General features: G+C 36.8%; 1 protein-coding gene and 1 pseudogene across 1 annotated transcript; both read right to left on the reverse strand.

The window, feature by feature from the left end:
- Positions 1-656: 656 nt before the first annotated feature.
- LOC101595045 lies at positions 657-18,017 on the reverse strand (annotated as a pseudogene).
- Positions 18,018-20,496: 2,479 nt separating this feature from the next.
- LOC101595333 (olfactory receptor 13C3-like) lies at positions 20,497-21,456 on the reverse strand. Its single transcript, XM_012948432.2, has one exon. The coding sequence runs from the start codon at positions 21,448-21,450 to the stop codon at positions 20,497-20,499; it is 954 nt and encodes a 317-aa protein (XP_012803886.2). The 5' UTR covers positions 21,451-21,456.
- Positions 21,457-21,662: the final 206 nt, after the last annotated feature.

A 21,662-nucleotide genomic window follows, 5' to 3' on the forward strand; every position in this document is an offset into this window, starting at 1 on the left:
AATTATGTGTGTGATGACTTTATCCTGTGGAAAAGGTACTTCTTGATACTATGAACACAATGTCCATGAGCCTTAGGTTCATAGAAATTGAGAGTATTAAAGATAAATATCAGCCTGGCTTCCTGTTGCACTCCTATTATTCCAGCACTTGGGAGCTGATGCAGAAGCATTATGAGTTAAGACTAACTTGGGCTACATAATGGGATCCTTTCTAAAAAAGGGTTGTGGGAAAGAAAAAGGAAGGAAGGAAAGAAGGAAGGATAGATGGAAAGAGAAAGGAAGGAAGGAAGGAAGGAAGGAAGGAAGGAAGGAAGGAAGGAAGGAAGGAAGGAAGGAAGGAAGGAACAAGGAAGGAAGGAAAAAGAGAGAGAGAGAAAGGAAGGAAGGAAAGAACTAAGTACATATCATACAACAAGGTAGCTCTCATGAGGAATAACTCAGTCATGGGAAAATAAAGTTAGGAAAGAAACATATAGGAAGATGAATTCAATGAGTTGTAATCTGATAATGATCTTAATCCAAGTGTCCTTAACACTCATGAGAAAAGTTTTCACTGTCAGCTATCTGTTGCTCAGTTCTTTTCAGAATCTCTCCAGTGGTTGGGACTGGAAATTTGTATTATGAACAAAATTTAAATTGTTATTTTTATTTTATTTTTATTCAAATGCTTCACTATCAGTCATCAAGTGACCATAATGCAATACTGTCTGGCCACAAAATCCCTACAACAATTTACCAAAACATTAATTCAAAATAGTCATAATTGTTGAGCATACATATATTATTCATTTATGTAGATAAAAAGAAAAAAATTGATAACAGAACCAAATGAAAGCTTTATGTCTCATCAGCTCCATGTGATATCTTCTCTGATATTTTCATCAGTATGCTTACAGGATGTGTATAGGTGAAGAATTGCTGAGCAGCACAGCAAAAACTGTCCATATAGGCAAAACCCAGCAATACTGACTTATCTTCCTGGTTGGACTGCCACAAGACTTGAGAAGCTCCTCAGATTTAAGGTGCTTTTGCAATAATCATCTTGTCACAAACTAGTTCCAGAATGGAGCTACTTTTCACATAGCCCAGTTATATTTTAGTGCTTTCCTAGCATGGAACTGCATACACAAACCAGAATTGTGTTTTGATTACTTCTCACTACCCTATGTGTCTCATCATGAGGAGGCCCTACTGTTCCAATAGTCTATTTAGAGAACAAACAGTTCATAAGAGTGCAGTTATTGAATTACACATTTCATTTCTGTTTCTTGGAGGTAGTATTCAGCTCATAATTTGAATTATTTATATTCATTTCACTTCCAAATCACATCTACACAGGTAATTGATTTCAATGAATGAATGGTTTTAAGCCTGTAAATTTTTTTCTATTTTAGATCTCAGAGAGCATCCACCTCTATGTACCACCGTCAGATACATTTGCTTTTTCCTCTTGGTTTTCCAAGGTAGGATCTTGCTCTAGCCCAGGCTGGCTTTGAATTCACAGTGATCCTTTTACCTTGGCCTCCGGAGTGCTGAAATGAAAGAGGTGAACCATCATGCCTGGCCAGATACATTTGTGTAAGCTTTGAGGGAATACTCTTGCTTTTCAATCACACAATAAAGGGAACACATCCCATTCAATTCAGAAATGTCAGATGAAAATTACTTTCTAAATATTTCCAGCTTATTATTGTTTTTTTATGATTATGAAAGGTTTACTTGGTTTTTCTATGTGATCTGTTCTGTCAGTTTAGTAATATTTTTACATCCAAGATCACATTAATATCTATGCTATTTTATTTGCTTTAATATATCTTGAAAATTTCCAAACTATTGAAAAACAATAATCACTTATAATTCTTGATAGAGAAGTCTCAACCCTGATCCACCCAATGAAAATGTCCAAAGAAGAGATCTGTCAGTTTGTGACTTTCATTATATAAGAGTAATAGGGGGCTGGAGAGATGGCTTAGCAGTTAAGCGCTTGCCTGTGAAGCCTAAGGACCCCGGTTCAAGGCTCAGTTCCCCAGGTCCCACATTAGCCAGATGCACAAGGGGGTGCACGTGTCTGGAGTTCGTTTGCAGAGGCTGGAAGCCCTGGCACACCCATTCTCTCTCTCTCTCCCTCTATCTGTCTTTCTCTCTGTGTCTGTCGCTCTCAAATAAATAAATAAATAAATAAATAAATAAAAAGAGTAATAGGAAACTCTGATACCAAGAATTGAATAGAAACGAGCTATATACTTAATGTTTTAGAATGTAGGGGGGGAGATATTTGTTAAGAAGATGACAATATGCCATGTCAGAACTGATAATTTTACTTTTTATTACTTAATTTTTTCTTGCAAGTATATATTTTATGGTGAACATATCTCTACCCTTACTTTTTTTCATTTCTACCTTCTATTAGCCCTCTTTGTTTTCCTAGATAATTCACTTTTACTTTTACTTAATCTACACATACATGATTTTGTGGCTATATAAAATCTAGGAACCACAAATGAGAGAAGACATGATATTTGTCTTTTTAAGACTGCTTTAGAGCTGGAGAGATGGCTTAGCAGTTAAGGCATTTGCCTGTAAAGCCAAAGGACCAAGGTTCAGCTCCCCAGGACCCATGTAAGCCAGATACACAAGGTGGTGCATGCATCTGGAGTTCAATTGCAGCAGATAGAGGCCCTAACACACCCATTCTCTCTCTGCCCCACTTTCTCAAATAAATAAAAATAAAATATTAAGAAAAAAACTTTTTAAAAAGACTGCTTTTATTTGTTTACTATGATTGTATCCAGTTGCATCCATTTTCCAATAAATGATACACCATCATGGTTATTTATGGATAAAAAAATTTGCAGTTTGCAAATATATACCACATTTTCCATATCCATTTCTTTATTATTTTATAACTAGATTGGTTCTATAATTTAGCTATTGTGACTAGTGTTGTGATATACATTGATAAGTAAGGATCTCTCTGATAATGATGACTTGGAGTTCTTCAGGTAAATACCTAGGAATGGTACAACTGAGTCATATGATAAAGCTATTTCTAGTTTTTTTTAAGGAAGCACCATACTGATTTAATAGAAATTGGACAAGTTTACATTCCCACATGCAATATATAATGATTGCATTTTGTTTACATCTACACTAACAGTTTTCCCTTGTTTCAATTACCTGAAATTCTGAATGGAGTAAATGGAAACCCAATGTAGTTTTAATCTGAGTTCCTCTTTCAGCAAGTGAGTTTTCATATGTTTATTGACCATTTGTATTTTCTCTTTTGCAAACTGCTTGTGCAGTCCTTAGACCATTTTGACTGGGTTGCATTTTTTAAAATTGTTTTGTTCTTTGACTTCCTTGAATATTCTATGTACAAATCAGATGTACAGCTAGCAACGATTTTCTCTCATTCTTAAAGTTAACTCTTCACTCAAATAATTGTTCCATTTGCTGTAGATAATGCAATTTAATGTGTTGATTGTTGGCCTTATTTCCTAAGTGACTAGCACCTACTTAAAAAATCTTTCCTTATATTCCTGAATCTTGAAGTGTTTTCCCTATGATTCCCTTAGCAATTCCAGAGTTTCAAGTTTTACATTAAGGTCTTTGATCTACTTGGAGTTGCTTTTTGTATAGAGTAAGAGATCTAATTGCATTTTTTATTGACAACTTCCATAATTATAGAAAATAAGCCGTGATATTTCCCTCCTCTTGACTTCCTCCCCACCCCATTGAATCCCCTCCCCCTCTCAAGCAGTCTCTAATTTTTTTGATGCTATCATATTTTCCTCACATTATGAGGGTCTTGTGTAGGTAGTGCCATACACTGTGAGGTCATGTATATACAGGGCATTTTGTGTCTGGAAGAGTGCATTGTAAGAAGTTTTACCCTTTCTTTGGCAATTACATTCTTTCTGCCACCTCTTCTGCAATGGACCCTGAGTCTTAGAATGTGTGATAGAGATGTGTCACAGCTGAGCTCTCCTGTCACATATTTTCAGAACTATAGTGCCTTTTGAGTCATCTCGGGAGTTACCACCATCTGAAAAGAGAAGCTTCTCTAACCCAAAGTGAGAGTAGCATTAATATATGGATATGAACATTAGGAAAACTGCTTACTGGGCAGTTTGGTGAGCATAATAAATGCATTTATCTGGACGTTATCAGGCATTTCATCCCTAGGGCTTGTATTCCCCCATCATAGGATTTTCAGTATCAAGCATGTATTCCCTTCCATGGACCAGACCTCCAGTCCAATCAGAAACCAGTTGCTTTCCCCCATAAAAGATATACCACTATTGCACCTGTTGGATCATTACACTTGGCTGGCCCAACTTGAGGCTTGCAGTGTCCACTGTTGTTTATTTCCACTGACGACTTCTGGAGCTTCATGCAGCGTAGCTTTTTCCAGCTTTCTGTCAGCTGGTCTACATGGAGGAGTTTTGCAGCTCATCTGTAGCTTCATTTCTCAGTGACCATGCAGCTCAGGCATGGGGAGTCTTTAACAATAGGGTCTTACCATCTATTCTGGGTGGAAAGCCAAGAGCCTGGGCAGTGGCCTGTAATATTTTGGGGCAACAGAGATGTCCCTGGCCAACAACCGACTGTAAGGTATCCCATCCCTGACACTGAAAATTTTCTAGGAACAATCTATGGCTTCCACGTGCACCATTGTTCAAAAGAGTAGGTTTCCATATGACTTATTCACACCCTCTTAGATTTTATTTAACTTTCCCTCCACCCAGCCTTCATTCAATCTCCTCCCCTGACCTCATGTAGGCCTTCCCAACCCAATAATCTGTTCTACTTATAAATGTACACCATCCTCTTAAATCCTTCCCTCCCCCCTCCATTATAGCATCTTTCTAGCTTACTGACATCTGTTACTGAGTTTTATTCCAATTCACGTACAAGTCCACACATGTGTAGCTAGGATCTACATATGAGACAGAACACATAGTGCTTGGCTTGCTGAGCCTGGGTTACCTCACTAAGTATAATCCTTTCCAGGTCCATCCATTTCCCTCCCAATTTCATATTTTCATTTTTCTTTACTGCTGAATAGAACTCCATTGTATAATTGTAGCACATCTTCACTATCCACTCACCAGTTGAGGGACATCTAGACTGATTCCATTTCCTAGCTGTTGTGAATACAGTGGCAATAAACATGGATGTGTAAGTTTGTCTAAGGTAGTGCTATGGGTCCTTAGGATTCATGCCTAGAAATGGGTCATATAGTAAATCTATGTTTAGCTGTGTCAGGAACCTCCATACTGATTTCCACAATGGCTGTATCAGTTTACATTCCCACCCACAGTGTAGAAGGGTTCCCCTTTTCTGCATCTTCATCAGCATTTATTGTCATTTGTTTTCTTGTAATAGCCATTCTGGCAAGAGTGAGATGGAATCTCAAAGTAATTTTAATTTGCATTTCCCTAATGGCTAAGGATGTAGAACATTTTTTAAGATGTTTATAGATCATCTGTATTTCTTCTTTTGAGAACCCTCTATTTAATTCCATAGCCTATTTTAAACTAGGTTGTTTGATTTCTTATTATTTAGTAATTTGAGTTCTTTGTATATCCTGGATTTAAGTCCTCTGTCATATGTAAAGCTGACAAAATTTTTCTCCTATTCTGTAGGTTGTCTCTTTGCTCTATTCATAGTGTCATATGCTGTACAAAAGCTTTGTAATTTCACGGGGTCCTAGTTGATTAGTGGTTTTATTTCCTGAGCAAGTGGAATTATATTCCGAAAGTCACTGCCTATGGCAATATTTTGAAGGGTTTCCCCCACTTTTTCCTCTAGCAGTTTCAGGATTTCAGGTCTTTGATCTATTTTGACTTATTTCTTGTGCATGGAGAGAAATAAGTATATATTTTCATCCCCATATGTAGATATCCAGTTTTCCCAGCACCATTTGTTGGACAGATTGTCTTTTCTCCAATGGATATTTTGGGCATTTTTGTCAGAGATCAGGTAGCTATAGCTACCTGTACTTAGATGTGGGTCCTCTATTCTGTTTCATTGATCTACATGTCTGTTTTATTTGTGCCAGTATCATGCTGTTTTTGGTATTATGGCTCTGTAATATTGGTTAAAAATCATGTAAGGTCATACCACCAGCCTTATTTTTATTGCTCTAATTTTTTTTTTTTTTTTGATATTTGAGGTTTTTTTGTGCTTCCCAATGAACTTTGGCATTGTTTTTTTTCATGAAGAAGCCCATTGGTGTTTTGATAGGAATTGCACTAAATGTGAAAATTGCTTTTGGTAATATTGAAATTTTCAAAATATTGATTGTTTCAATCAAAGAACATGGATGCCTTCCCATTTCCTGTGTCTTCTGAAATTTCTGTCTTGGCTATTTTAAAGTTTTCATTGTACAGTCCATTCACTTCCTTGCTTACGCTTATTCCAAGGTACTTAATATTTTCTTGAGGCAATTGTCAATGATTTCATCCTCAGCATGTTTGTTTTTAGTATATAGATAAGCTACTTATTTCTGTGTGTTTATTTTGTATCCTGCTACATTGCTAAAAGTGTTTATCAGCTCTAATAGTTTGCTGGTACTTTAGGTTCCCTTATGTATAGAATCATATTATCTGCAAATAATGGTAATTTGATCTCTTCCTTTCCAATTTGTAACCTTTTATGTGTGTCTCCTTCCTTATTGCTATAGATATGACTTCCATTAATATATTAAATAAAAGTAGGAATATTGGACACCCTTGTCTCATGGAAAAGCTTCAAGTGTTTCCTCATTTTGTATTATGTTGGCTATAGGTTTCCATAAATACCCTTTATTATGTTGAGACACATTTCTTATATTCCCAGTTTCTGTGTGACTTTTACCATGAAGGGATGTTGGATTTTGTCAAATGCCTTTTATGCATCTATTGAGATTATCAGGTGATGTTTTGTTCTTCAGTCCATTTATATAGTGTATTACACTTATTGATTTGTATATGTTGAACCATCCCTGCATCTCTGGGTGAAAGTCTACTTGAATGGAGAAAATTATTTTCTTGATATATTCTTGTATTCTGTTTGTTAACATTTTGTTGAGAATTTTTGCCTCTATGTTCATGAGGGAGATTAGCCTGAAATTTTCTTTATTTTTTGGTTCTGTCTTTGTCTGGTTTTGGAATTAGGGTTATGCTGGCTTCATAGAAGGAGTTTGGCAGAATTCTTTCCTTTCCTATCTTATGGGAAAATTTGAGAAGCATTGGCATTAGTTCTTCCATGAAGGTCTGGTAAAATTCACCAATGAATCCATCTGGGCCTGGACTTTTTAGTTGGTAGATTTTTTTTTATAAGAGGTTAGATGCCCATACTTGTTATAGGTCTATTTAAGTGATTAATCTAATATTTATTCAATTTTTGTAGGTCAAATAAATCAAGAAAATTATCCATTTCTTTCAGATTTTCAAACTTAGTGGAGTATATGTTCTTAAAATGTGTCCTTATGATTTTCTGAATTTCTTAGGTATTTGTTGTAATGGTGTCCTTTTCATCTCTAAATTTATTAATTTTTGTTTCTTCTCTGTTCTCTTTTTTCTTTTGTTTCTTTGATTCTTTATGTTTTTTGGTTTCTACTTTATTAATTTTTTTTAATATCTTCAATCAATTTACAAAAGAAATTATTCCAAGTCTTATAAAAGAAAGGCCCATACAGGTATAAGAAGTATACAAGATATTAAATAATAACAGAGAAAAAACTCCCTGTGTCACATTAGTTAAACAGTAAACATAGAAAATAAAGACTATAAAAACTGGAAGGGAGAAACATTTGATTTTCAATGGAAACTGCAATCCAGAAGGGCTGGGAACAGAGTACTTCAAATATTAAAAGACTACAGCTGCCAACCCAGACTTCTATACCCAACAAAATTATCCTTGTTAATAAGAGAAAGAAAAACTTTCCATGATAAATGCTAGCTATATGGATATATGAGCATTATGCCAGCCCTACAGAGAATATTTAATGTAATGCTTTGCACTGAAGAGAACAATAAGCAAACTGAAGAAGTTAAAGGGGGAATTATAATCAAAGCTACAACAGTTGTTAAAGCAAATGAAAATCAAAAACACTAAGCTCCACAAAAATCTTCAACATGGCATCATGGATTCATTCACTCAGACTTCTCAACTATAACTCTGAGCATCACTGCACTCAACTCCTCCATCAAGAGACAGGTTAACAGGCTGGAGAAGAATATTGAATCCTCCCATTTGGCATCTTCAAGAAAACCACCTTATCATTAAAGATAAGACACTACAATAGGATAAAAGGATAAAAAAGGATATGCCACGTTAATGGAAATAGGAAACAAATAGGTGTAAGCTACACTGATATCTGACAAAATAGAATTTTAACAAAAAGAGTTAAAGAAGGTTACTTTATATTTATTAAAGGAACAATTCAACAAAAGGATATTAAAATCATAAACATATATGCACCAAATATGGGTGCACCAAATTTTTCTGTGAGACATTATGTCAGATATAAATTCTAACACAGTAGTAGTGCATGACTTTTGCATCCCACTGTCATCAATAGAACATCTAAATAGAAAATTAAAATAGAGAATCAAATGAGCTGAATTACACAATAAAGCAAATGGACTTAACAGATCTTTATAGGACATTCCATCCAGACTACAGAATATCCAATCTTATCAGCAGCTCATGGAAATTTTTCTAAAATAGATCCTATATTAGGACACAAAACAAGGTTTTAGCAACTTTACATATCAAGCACAGAGGAAAATGCTTTCCTTCAAAGAAACTCAGGATTAAATTAAATCAGATGGAAGATATCACCTTAGAATTATATTGTTTGATAAATACTCTAAAATGGTCACACTTATTCCTTCTGACAATGATATAAATAAATATAGATGCATGGTAAATAACCAGGAACAAAGCAGCCTTCTGTGTTTCTTGGGATTTAAGGATTAGGATGCCTGAGATGCTAACTTTTATAAAATTTCATTTAGCACAGATAGACATAGTTCCCTCTCTTGGTTAGTATTTGTTGTGTCCCACATATCAGGGTATCAGAGAAACCTGAAAGTGGGAAGGTAAGGCATAAAAAGAAACTCACAAGGGCAGGCTTTATACGTAAGGCTCATGACCTCCCCTGCCATAGGCTTTTGATTAGGTTTTCAGTACTAGGCATGTATTGCCTCCCACAGAGCAGGCCTCCAGTCCAGTTAGGGATCAGCTGGATTCCCCCAGAGCAGACATGCCACTATTGCACCTGATAGATCATTTGGCCTGTCTGACCAAATATGAGGTTTTCAGTGTCCACCTTTTTCACTGCTGATGATTTCTACCTGTCATATGACTGCACGTAGTACAGCTTTTCCCAGCTTTCAGTTGGCTGGTCTACAGGGAGAAGGTTTTCAGCTCAGCATCAGCTCAATTTTGCAGTGGCCTTGCCACCCACACATGTGAAGTCTTCAGCAATAGGGTCTTACTATCTGTTACTCATGGGAAGCCAAGGGCCTTGGCAATAGCCTGTAATGTTTTGGAGGGAATAGGGACCTTCTTAGCCAACAACTCACTGGATGATATCCCATTCCTGAAAACCCTACACTTAATGTTAATATTCATATATTAATGCTACTCTCACTTTTGGTGGAAAAGTTTCTCTTTTAAGATGGTGGTAACAACTGGGATGACCCAAAAGGCAACAGAGTGCTGAGAAGAAGTGACAGAGGAGTGTCCAGAACTAAAACATATCTGTCACACCCTCCAAGGCTCAGGCTCCACTGTGGAAGAGGTGGCAAAAAGAATGTAGGAGCCAAAGGAGGCAGAAAGAATGTAAGAGCCAAAGGAAGGGTACCACTCCTTACAATGCAACTTTCCAGACCGAAATTGGACTTGATATCCATGACCTCACATGCCTAGCAATACCGTCACAAGACTCTCATAATAGAAGAAAAACATGATGACATCAAAACAAAAGAGAGACTAACAGAGAGAGAGAGAGGAAGGGGATATGGTGAAGAGTGGAGTTGTGAAGGAGAAAGTGGGGGAGGGGAAGGAACTATCATTGTTTATTGTCTGTAAGTATAAAAGTTGTCAATAAAATTTTTAAAAAGAAACTCAGAACACTCAATTATTAATACAAAGTGGGGAACTAGGAGGCATTCACTGAGGCCTCAGATGTTCATAGTCCACTGTGTATTTATTATTTTACACTTATGTATGCAGCATAAATAACACCTTTAACAAAATACAGACTATCTTAAGAGTACTTCCTTGATGTTATGTTATTTTAAGATAAAGTATTTGTTTGCTAGGAAGGAATTTGGCTAAGCCAAACAGACCATAGGTACCTGTGAATAAGATTCAACTTTATCGATTTGGGGTAGGGATGCCTACATTCCTTGATCTGCTTTAGCATACATTTCAATGGAGCTTTTGCCACAAAGGCATTCCTCAGCCACATAACCCCTACTTCTTTCCCAACCTGACATACTTGATATACTGTTCCCTTGGGCTAGCTCTTTGAGTCCAAAAACAAACCTATAAGCTCTCTCCCAGATCCACTTAAGCCTGATGGCAAAGCCCACCCAAATAAGCTATTAAGAGAGGTAAGGCCTGGTTCTGCAATGAGAGAGAAAAAATTTTTTTCTTGCTCCTTTTGTTGTTATTCTCTCTTAAGCTATGGGAACTTTGCTAACTAATCACCTAGATCCATTTGTTTTTCCTAAGTGAAAGGGAGAGCCTCTTTTGCAGCATGTGTGTGTGTGTGTGTTCTTTTAAGCTCTCAACCATTTTCAATTCCTCTGGAAATCCCCTTCCTAATTTCAACCTTTCCCTGGATACCAATTTTCCCCAGCAGACTTTATAATCTTTCTCCATTTCTTCAGGTCTTTATAGGAATGAACAAGGACCCTGAAAGTTGAGATTTATAGGCTAGGGAATAAACCTTTCCTCTCAGAATGCCACAACAGTGCCTTTACAATCTCAGTTCCACTCATTTCTTATTGTCTACACCCTTATTTGTAGCTCAAAGCTCAGAGAAGAAAGTAAAATTAGATTGGCTATGTCCTTCCCTAAACAAATTACTTTTAGTTATAAGTCTGTCTACAGATGAAACAATGTCAAATTAAAAGAAATACTGCAAAATAGCAGGCCTCTAAATATCTTTATGTAATGAAAAACCAAGTCCAGTCCAGTCATCACAAACTAAAATATAACCACTCTATATAGTACTCTAATCTGGGTTGTATTTTTAACTATAAGAAAAGAAATTAATTTGATAAGACAAAAGACCATTTTGGAAATTGGTGAAACTAGAATATCTTTCTCAAGTATCAGTGATGAACAAACTTTTTCAATATGGAGAAAAATAGTTAACATTCTTGGTTTTGCATTCCACATGTCAATGTCATGATTAATAAACTGCTACTACAGATGTAGAGGAGACATAAATACATGAGTGTACTATGTTCAATTATAGTTTACTTTTAGCTACGGAGATGGTGTGGTGGTTTGAATAGAATAGAATATATTGGCTCCCAATATATTCAGTTGTTTATTTGTTTGTAGTTTGCATCTTTATCCACCTGGCTGGAGGCAGTGTCACTGGGTGGATCTTAAGGTGTGGTGGTGGGTTTCAGGTTTCAATCTAAAGATATGCAAAGTGTGCCTAGCTGGAGTTCCATGGCTTGTACTTCTCTCTCTCTGCTTGGTCCTGTGAAGGCAAGCCAGGTTCTTCTGCCATTTATGGAACTTCCCCTGGATCTGTAGGCTTCAATAAATATCCCTTCCTCCATAACTGTGCCTGGTCTGCAAGTTCATCTCAGGGAACCTGAATTTGTCTGCTACAGATGGAGAAGAGAAAACTTTTGCTTATCTGGGGATGATTGGACAAGTAAGAATGAAAGGTTAAAGAATACATATTGTGCATATTAGTTATACTAGTTAGGGATCTCAAGAGAAACAAACAAGAGAGCGGGTAGGAAGAAATGAAGGGAGTAAATTCAGGAGGAGAGAGAGAGAGAGCACATGTGTGTCAGGCACACTCAGGGAACTGTTTCATGAACTCATGAGACAAGCAAGTCTGCAATGTGAAAAGCAGACTGATAGGTCATAAATTCCAGCTAAAGGGCTAGAGATGGCTTGGAGATTTAGGCATTTTCCTGCAAAGCCAAAGAACCCAGGTTTGCTTCCCCAGTACCCACATAAGCCAGATGTATAAGGTGGCACATGCATCTGGAGTTCATTTTCAGTGGCTGGATGCCCTGGTGAACCCATGCTCTCTCTCACTCTGCCTCTCTCTCATAAATAAATAAAAGTGAAACAAAAAACAATTTAGAAATTCCGGCTAAAGCTAATGTTGCATTCTTGAGTCTGAACACAGACCTGAGTCAAAATTCCTTTATTTTTAGAGTACTTCATTTAGTCTTTTTTCCAGTGCCACTATCTAAGTATATGAGTTCTTCCTCCACTGTGGAAAATAATACATTTACTCAAAGTCTTTTGACTTAAATGTCAATAACATAGGCCAGGCATGGTGGCTCACACCTTTAATCCCAGCACTCGGGAGGCAGAGGTAGGAGGATCGCCGTGAGTTCAAGGCCACCCTGAGACTACAGAGTTAATTCCAGGTCAGCCTGGACCAGAGTGAGACCCTACCTTGAAAAAAAAAAATTAAATGTCAATAACATCTAAAAACCACCTCAATAACATGACCTAGACTGGATTTGGACCAAACATGTACAAAGCATAGCCCAATAGAATTGGTGTACACAGGTCTAGGGAGATGGCTTAGTAGTTAAGGCACTTGCCTGCAAAGACTAAGAATGCATGTTCGGGTCTCCAGTAGCCAGATGCACAGTGACACAAGCATGCAATGTCACACATGCATACAAGGAGGAACATGCATCTGGAGTTACTTCACAGTGGCTGAAAGGCCCTGGTGTCCTTTCTCTCATTCTACCCTTCTTTCTCTCTCTCAAAAATTAAAAAAAAAAAAGAATTAGTATACATGGACAATCATCAGGGGATGTGTGGTGGTGATGACAATCTGTACATGGGAATAAATCACATAGAAATATATAAGAAGTGTGTGTATAATACATCAATATAGTACAACCAAAACTGAATAGGCTATGCAGTCTAATTAAATACTATGGAAACCAATGATAATTTTTGGGTATACTATTTTGTTACCATAACATAAAATGTTACAATTAGGGAAACAGGGTGAGGAGTACATGATACTCTACTATAGTGTATGCAATATGTTTGCAATTTTATTTGAATCTATAATTATTTATTTAGATGTATAAGGGTTTTAGAACATTAGGAATCCTTAAGTTTGATATATGTTAAGACTCATTACTTTTTAGCTGGCTGTGAGGGTGCATTCCTTTTATTCCAGCACCTGGGTAGCAGAGGTAAGAGTAACAGTGTGCTTTTGAGGCCACCCTGCGACTACAGAGTGAGTTCCAGATAACCCTGGGCCAGAGTGAGACTATATCTTGAAAAAAAATTAAGAAAAAAATAGTACTATTACTTTTTCAGTTTTCAACATTTCACACATGTACACTTCATTCTTATCTGTGGGTGTGTTGGGGGCACACATACAAGAGGTGGGCCAGATTTTGGCCAAGATCATTGCTTTGTTTACTAAGCAGCAAATAGGATAATAGTGTTTGTTGATTATCCATGTTAATAATTTTATTTTGTTTATAGTAAAATGATGGCTTTGATTTAAAGAAAGACCAAGTGAATATTTCAAGTAAACTCAAAAGTGCCATAAGAAACTGACATAACTCTTCTGCACTGGTTCCACAGCTGGTCTGCTGCTTAACAGGAACAACTCAGCAGCATTCACTCCTCATTTGACTCAAATTACCATCAACAGTATTTCTGGTTCCCAAAGGAACCATTTTTGAAGTGTTCTTGATATAGATATGTTGGGAAAAGACAAATGTAGAATGGTTAACCTTACGGACATAAAACTAAAAGGATTCCAGACCTGAATAAGTGGTGACAGACAGAGGTAAAAAGTGCTAGTAAGTTCCTTAATCTTCCATCCAGAGCCTTAAATTTCTAAATTATAATAGAAAATTCATCCCCAGTGTCTTCTACAAAAGGAATAACTGCAAAACTCAAATATATCCTCATGATTTTGTAAAACTTAATGAAGCTTTCAAATAACACTGGCAGCAGATTTATTTACACTATTTTCCCAAATAAGGAAACTAGGGTTGTTAAGGGATAAACAATCTATTCAATACTTCTTAAGGAAGTTTCTGATAGAAAGGAATTTATATTCATTCCTCATAACTCTGGTTGAAACTTACATGTGATGTTTTACATTTGGAGACCATACATCCTCTAGAAATACTCACTTTAGATACCAGCAGGGACTTGATCCCAAAGAAATTTGCTGTCATTAAATGAACATAATCAAAATCTCTAACATTCTTATGTCATACCAAACTATTGTTCTCAGGGATTGTAATTGAGCATGGATAGTGAGGGCAATAAAGAAAATATCTCATGAAATTTAGATTTTCCATGATATATTTTAAATTAATTTAAGTGACAAATTATATACATATATATCCCACATCATGATATGTTGATATCACAATGTGTAAATTATACAATGGACTAAATGAAGAGACATTAAATTCCTACATATCACTTTGGTATGTTTGATTGACAGTTTCATAGCAGCTTTCGTACCCTTATTTCTCAACCTATAGATGCTAGCTAGGACTTAGCATAGTGATTACCACAACATAAAACAAAGAAATAAGCCCTACTGAAGCCTATATATTGGCTTTGCCAAAGAGGTCTTGCGATGGTGACATAAAGTATGATGACCGCAGTCAGGTGAGCTGAACAAATAGAAAAGGCTTTGGGCTTTGTGTCTCCTGTGGCCAAGTTCATTATTAAGATGGTATAACAGGTGAATATATAGGAGAAAAAGATAACCAGCAGTGGAAGAACCAGGAAGACAAGATTTGACATGACTAAAGCACCAATGTTGAAAGATATATCAGTACATGCTAACTTGAGAACAGCTAGGATCTTACTTAAGAAATGAGTTATGCTTTTATTCCCACCGAAAGACAACTTCATGGCAAGAAGTATTTGTACAACTGAATTGATTATACATGAGAGCCATGACACAGAAGCCATCTTTCCATGTAATCCCTTACTCATGATGATGGGGTATCTCAGATGGCCATGTAGTGATCAAATGCCAACATGCCAAGGAGGAAACATTCTGTTGATCCAATTACAAATCCAAAGAACATCTGCACTATACATCCAGAGAAGGAAGTGATTCTTTTCTCTGAAATTAAGATCACCAGTGTTGTGGAATAGAATAAGATGTGTAGGAAAGAGAAGTCTCCCAGAAAGAAGTAGATGGGGATATGAAGATGGGAATCAAAGATGCTTGCTATAATCTGAACACCATTGCCAATTATAATCACTAAGTACAAAAAAACAGAATCACAACAAACAAAATAATCTCCAGTTTGGGTGTCCAGAAGGACCCAGAATAATGAATTCTCTCACATATGTCTGGTTCATTCTAGACAATCTCTACCTTTCAGGATGAGGGGTCAGGATGTCCAGCAAAACATATGTCAATGACCAAGCCACAGGTATGACTAAGTTCCCAAGAGTCATTTAACTCTCTTCAGCAGTGCTTGTGAATAGAATTCATAGGAGAACATTGGAAGATCCTGCCATTATAACTAGTATGTGGAGATTCATTTCAGATCATGAGAAGATAAAAAAGGTTCTTCCATATTGTGGTACTATGGATTTTCCCTGGAGACACCAGAGCTAATTTCTTTATGTAGTCAATCCCAGTGGCAGAAGGTAGAGAAGGCAAAAGACAAGAAGGACTGGAGCTTTAATGGGAATTTTTCTCAGAAATGCTTTGATTAAAGCAGGTTTTACTTCATATATATTCATTTGTCTACCTAAAACTTGGAATCTCTTTCTAGTCAATTAAATGTGCATTTTTGTAGGGTAGCCATTGTATCTCAGGAAGTCAATCCACATGTAGTACCTATATAGAGGTAAAGCTAATTCCTGATAACATAGCAAGTACCCACTTTACTATATCATTTCTCCTATCACAAAACCATTGCATAGACTAGCTATGTTTTTATGTGATAGAGAATTGTTGTGGAATAATAGAAAAGGTCTCTTCTTTTTCGTGTGACTTCAAAGTTATTCTTCATGATTTTCAGTATACCTTTTTAGGGTAAAATAATAGTCTTATCACATGTATGTATGAAGCATCATACTTTTTTTTCAAATTTTATTAACAACTTCCATGATGATAAAAAACATCCCATGGTAATGCCCTCCCTACCTTGACTTTCCCTTTTGAAGCTCCATTCTCCATCATATCCTCTCCCCTTCTCTTTTACTTTGATGTCATGATCTTTTCCTCCTCTTATGATGGTCTTGTGTAGGTAGTGTCAGGAACTGTGAGGTCATGGATATACAGGTTATTTTGTGTCTGGAGGGAGCATGTTGTACGGAGTCCTACCCTTCCTTTGGCTCTTACATTCTTTCCACCACCTCTTTCGCATTAGACCCTGAGCCTTGGAAGGTGTGATAGAGATATTACAGTACTGAACACAGTGGTCACTTCTTTCCACCACCATGATAACTTCTGAGTCTTCCCAAGGTCACTGCCATCGTAAAAGAGAATATTCTCTAACAAAAGTGAGAGTAGCATTAATATAAGGGTATGAACATTAAGAAAGTGCTTACTGGGCAGTTTGATAAGCATAGCATATGCATTTAGCCAGACAAGAGCAGACATTACACCCCTAGGGCTCATGACTACCCCTGTTTTAAGTTTTCAGTATCAGGGATGTATTCCCTCCCATGGAGCAGGCCTCCAGTCCAATTAGAGGGCAGTTGGTTTCCACCATGATAGACATGCCACTATTGTACCTGTTGGCTCATTTGGCCTGGCTGGCCAATTATAAGGCTTGCAGTGTCCACTGTTGAGTATTTTCACTGGTGATTTCTCTTTCTGCCATTGAACTGCAAGAAGAATGGCTTCTTCTCACTTTCTGTCAGCTGGTCTACATGGATACTTAGCATATTTCTACTAATAAATCAAAATAAAAACATGATGAATATATGAAACCCAGACTTTTAGCAGAAAGAATTGAATCATGACTGACAAATGCTTCAGGGCATAAACATATTCAGTATTTTTCAATTTTATATTTTGATTTTTATAAATGTCAATTTTATGAAAGTGCCACTTTGCAAACATATGTAGTACAAAGTCATATATGTATGTTTAGGGCCATTTGTATATTGTTGAAAGTTATGTTCTAACTATAGCCCAAATGACTTTTTTAAATAAAATTCAAGTCAGTACCTCAAATTTACTTTTAAAATCAGATATTCTGACATGATACTATCTAAAGGCATAATAATTTGTCATTACATGCAGAGAAATGATGGGAGGGAAAATATTCAAAGCCCTTGTTTTTCATAATTAAACCATCCTGCTTCTATAAGAACATAAAGCATTGTATGCATGTACAGTATAAACAGTGCAATTCATAGTGACAGAGATTAGGAAAAGGTAGTAAGGGACACAGGGCCAAAAGGCATAGATGGAAACTTGCCTTGACAAGTCTAAAAGGGAAGTCCAGTCCAAGTCCAAACCTGACTCATCACTATAGCAATTGGGGACAGCTTTTTGAAGCTTCCTCCTAGGAATTTTTCTTGGGCTTTTCTTCCTAGTCAGAAGGCTATATATATAATTTTGGGGCATGTCAGGCAGATGCATATATTGAAACTTCACCAGTAAAATTCATCCTAGCATGATGCATAATTTTTATCCCCAAGGTTATGAAATTCTTGCCCCCATAAAAGTCACCATACAAATTGCTCACTTGGAACTGTTCCAGTATGGGTGATTTCTGATGTACTTCCTTTCCTAAAAATGAATCTTACCTAACTTGTCCTTCTGCCATGTCTGCACTCGTCCATTCTTTGTGAGTTGCAAAACAACAAATTTGAGGACCACCCACTGGCTTGGGGAGTATGATGACCATTGAGAGTCTGCTGCTTTGAAACTGAGAATATGCCCATGCAGAGCCAAGAGAAGCTCTGTTGCTCTCAAACCGTGTAACAATAGTATATAATAATCTCAAAACTGAGAAAATGTGTTTTGGAAAGCAAGCATGGATATTGATAGCACAACTGCATTAAAAGTGGAAAGGGTGCATGTGTCTGCTCGTAAAAAATGCTACTATGAAGTTATTCAATGCACCATGCTTGAGTGCTACAAGAAACACCTTGTACTCGTTTCATTTGATTTTAGATTAATTTTGTTCTTTGCATGTTTAGAAACCTTTTAGTGCTGCTGAATGTTTTGCAATCCCAACCCAGCCCCTCATTCAGTGACCCTCACATACATGGTCTTCAACCCATAGCTTTAGAAGCAAGGAATGTTTTCTCCCTGATATAAGTCTGCATGTAAGACACTCACACTCTTGGTCTTGTGGGAGGAAAAGATAAGATTAGGTGTCATGGATCTGGATAAAAGCAATAGAAATAATATTTTCACAGACCTAAAACATTGTAGTAGATCATAGCTAAAGAGAGAAATGCAGACATCATATTTAAATGCAGGGTCTGTGCTCAGAAAGAGGAAAGGTATCAGATGTTTAAGTGCCAACACACAATAATCTTCTTCACACCTGATTCAAATAATGTCCATGTTGTCCAACCCAGAAGGTTGTACATTTATCAATTCTGTACAGTTTTCCATGTGGCATGAGCCCATAGCAGGGAGATAGGACTTTGGAGCCTAAACATTTAGATAGAAAGCAGGAAAACCTAAATCTACAATAGTTTAGCAGAGTGAAGAAATTGAATAAGAGATTAGAGTAAAGTAGTAGCTCCAAAACAAATAGGAAATTGAGTAGGAACATGATGTCAAATCTCAGCAATCATACAGGATGAAGATGATGAGAAATCTGGAAGGGGTGTGTCAGCAGCAGACAGCTCCAGGGGAATTTGTGAGGGGTGAACCCAGCTGGGGGAAGACTAGTGAGGGAAACATTTGCAGACACTAGTTGCAATGCAAAGCAGGGCAGAGCAGAGCCGAGCCTAGCTGAACTGAGCTGAGCACTTTATCCCAGGCATAGAGTGTTTATATAGAGAATGCACAGGTGCGTTCCACACAGTGATCTCATGGACACGTGCCCATGCAGCATCAATATACACTGATATCATCATAAAGGTGCTAAATCATCGTTATAATAGTAAGCCTCAGCCATCTTGTATGCTTGGACAGAAATCAAGCCTATTAAAGTTATATACCCATGCAGTATGGCCAAAGTTTACTGTGTGCTCAGCCTGTCCTACTAGATAAGTAGTCTACAGTTAAAGAAAAAATATAATGTGTTTATTGTTGTTTATTCTCACTTGGAAACAATAACTGGTTTTGTTGCTCTAAATGCTCACTACTTCCATTATTATTTCTGAGTCAGTAAAACATCTCACCCATGTATGTATAATTTCTGTTTATTTTGGGCTGAGAATATAAATGTACTTTCTCTTAAACTAGTTATCTGACAGTGTGCAACTTATAGAATTCAACAGTACTCAGATTTTCAAGCCAGATGCCAGACACTCCTTCTGTCCAGGCACTTAAAGCCTTAAGAAGCTATATTGAAGCATCACTCTACTTGTTTTAACTTGGTGAAGTTTCTATTCTCTCAATACAAGAGTGACAATAGGAAAAAAAAAAAAAAACCACTTCCACCATTCATTTTTCACTCCTTTATTTCTTCTCCTGGGTGGATGTTATCTTTGATATGCACATAGAGAACAACCAGATGACTGCAATATTAGTGGTGTGAATTTTAGGGATAGAAATATGTCTGTAGTAATTAACAGCTTCTAGTACAAGTAAAGGAATGGTAACTGAGAGGTCTCAATATGGAATCTTAACTACAATTATGGAACTTTAATACAGTATGTTACTAGTACCAGTAGTTCTGTTGTCCAACTTATTGAAACTTTAATGACATTATAAACTTTAGAGTTATTTACTTATTTGTCTATTAATTCACAGTAAATTGACTATGTCTTAGAAAGAATGAATAATCTATCCAACAATCACTTAAAATAACTTAAGTGATTTTGCAAACTTACCATCTATATGTTTGTGTTCCCAAAGCTCTTCTGTGCTTTTTTTTTTTTTTTGTAACATTTGCACACAGTTTACCGGGAGCACTCATTTCACACCTTCCCACAGGTACTATTCTAAAGGAATTTTGGGATCAGGGTCAAAGCATGATGGAAACTGAGCTTGTAGCAAACTACACTCCTATGCAATCAAAGAGTAAAAGCATGTCATGATTAAAAGGAAATGATTCTCAACACTTAGATACAAGTCCATTTTTCTTCCTGCCACACTAAAACTTGTATTTACTGATGTTCTTATTGGATAGATTTATGCTTCAGCATGTATTTTATAGCAGCTTTTACATCTTTATTCCTCAAGCTATAGATTAAAGGATTCAACATGGGAGTGACTACTCCATAAAACAAAGAAATGAGCTTGTCTGAAGTTTGAAACTTGTCTTTCCCAGTCAGGTCTTGGGACTTGGGCTTTGCATACATAAAGAAGATGGTACCATAAAATATGAGGACAACAGTCAGGTGAGCTGAGCAGGTAGAAAATTCTTTGTGTCTCCCTGTGGCTGAGTTCATTCTCAAAATGGTATAGATAATGAATAGATAGGAGAAAAAGATAACCAGAAGTGGAAGAACCAGGAAGGCTATATTTGATATTCCTATGGTAATACTGTTGAGGGATATATCAGCACAAGCTAGTGTGAGGACAGCTAAGATCTCACATGCAAAATGATTGATAATATTATTCCCACAGAAAGGCAATCGCATAGCAAGGGATGTTTGCACAATTGAGTTAATGCCACCAGAGAACCATGACACAGAAGCCATCAGTGTATACATGCTTTTACTCATGATGATGGGGTATCTCAGAGGGTTACAGATGTCCACATAGCGGTCAAATGCCATCATTGCAAGAAGCAAGCATTCTGTTGATCCCATTGCAAATCCAACAAACATCTGCACTGTACATCCAGCAAAGAAAATGTTTCTTCTCTTTGACATTAGGCTCACCAGTGTTGAGGGAACAGAAGAAGATGTGTAACAGATGTCTAAGAAAGAGAGGTTGCCCAGGAAGAAGTACATGGGGGTGTGAAGACGCGAATCAAAGATGCTTGCTATGATCAGAACACTGTTGCCAGTGAGAATCATCAAGTACATAACCAGAATTAGAACAAAATAAAGCATCTCAGCCTCTGGGTATTCAGAGAGACCCAGAAGAATAAGTTCTGACACAAATGTCTGGTTACTTTCCTCCATTTCATTACTTTGGTACTGTCAAAAAAGACCTGATAGGAAATACATATGCTGCCAATAAAATCCTACAAAATACATGAACAATCATTTTTAGACTCTATTCCAGCACATTCTTGAATCTGTGGCACTGGTATCTGAAGTAACCATGTGTTAACTGTGAATGGTGGAACCTCCTATGCCCATCACCATCACATCCAGAAGAAATGAAGACATGT

Source organism: Jaculus jaculus, chromosome 1, assembly GCF_020740685.1.
Source record: "Jaculus jaculus isolate mJacJac1 chromosome 1, mJacJac1.mat.Y.cur, whole genome shotgun sequence".
NCBI classification, from domain to species: Eukaryota; Metazoa; Chordata; class Mammalia; order Rodentia; family Dipodidae; genus Jaculus; species Jaculus jaculus.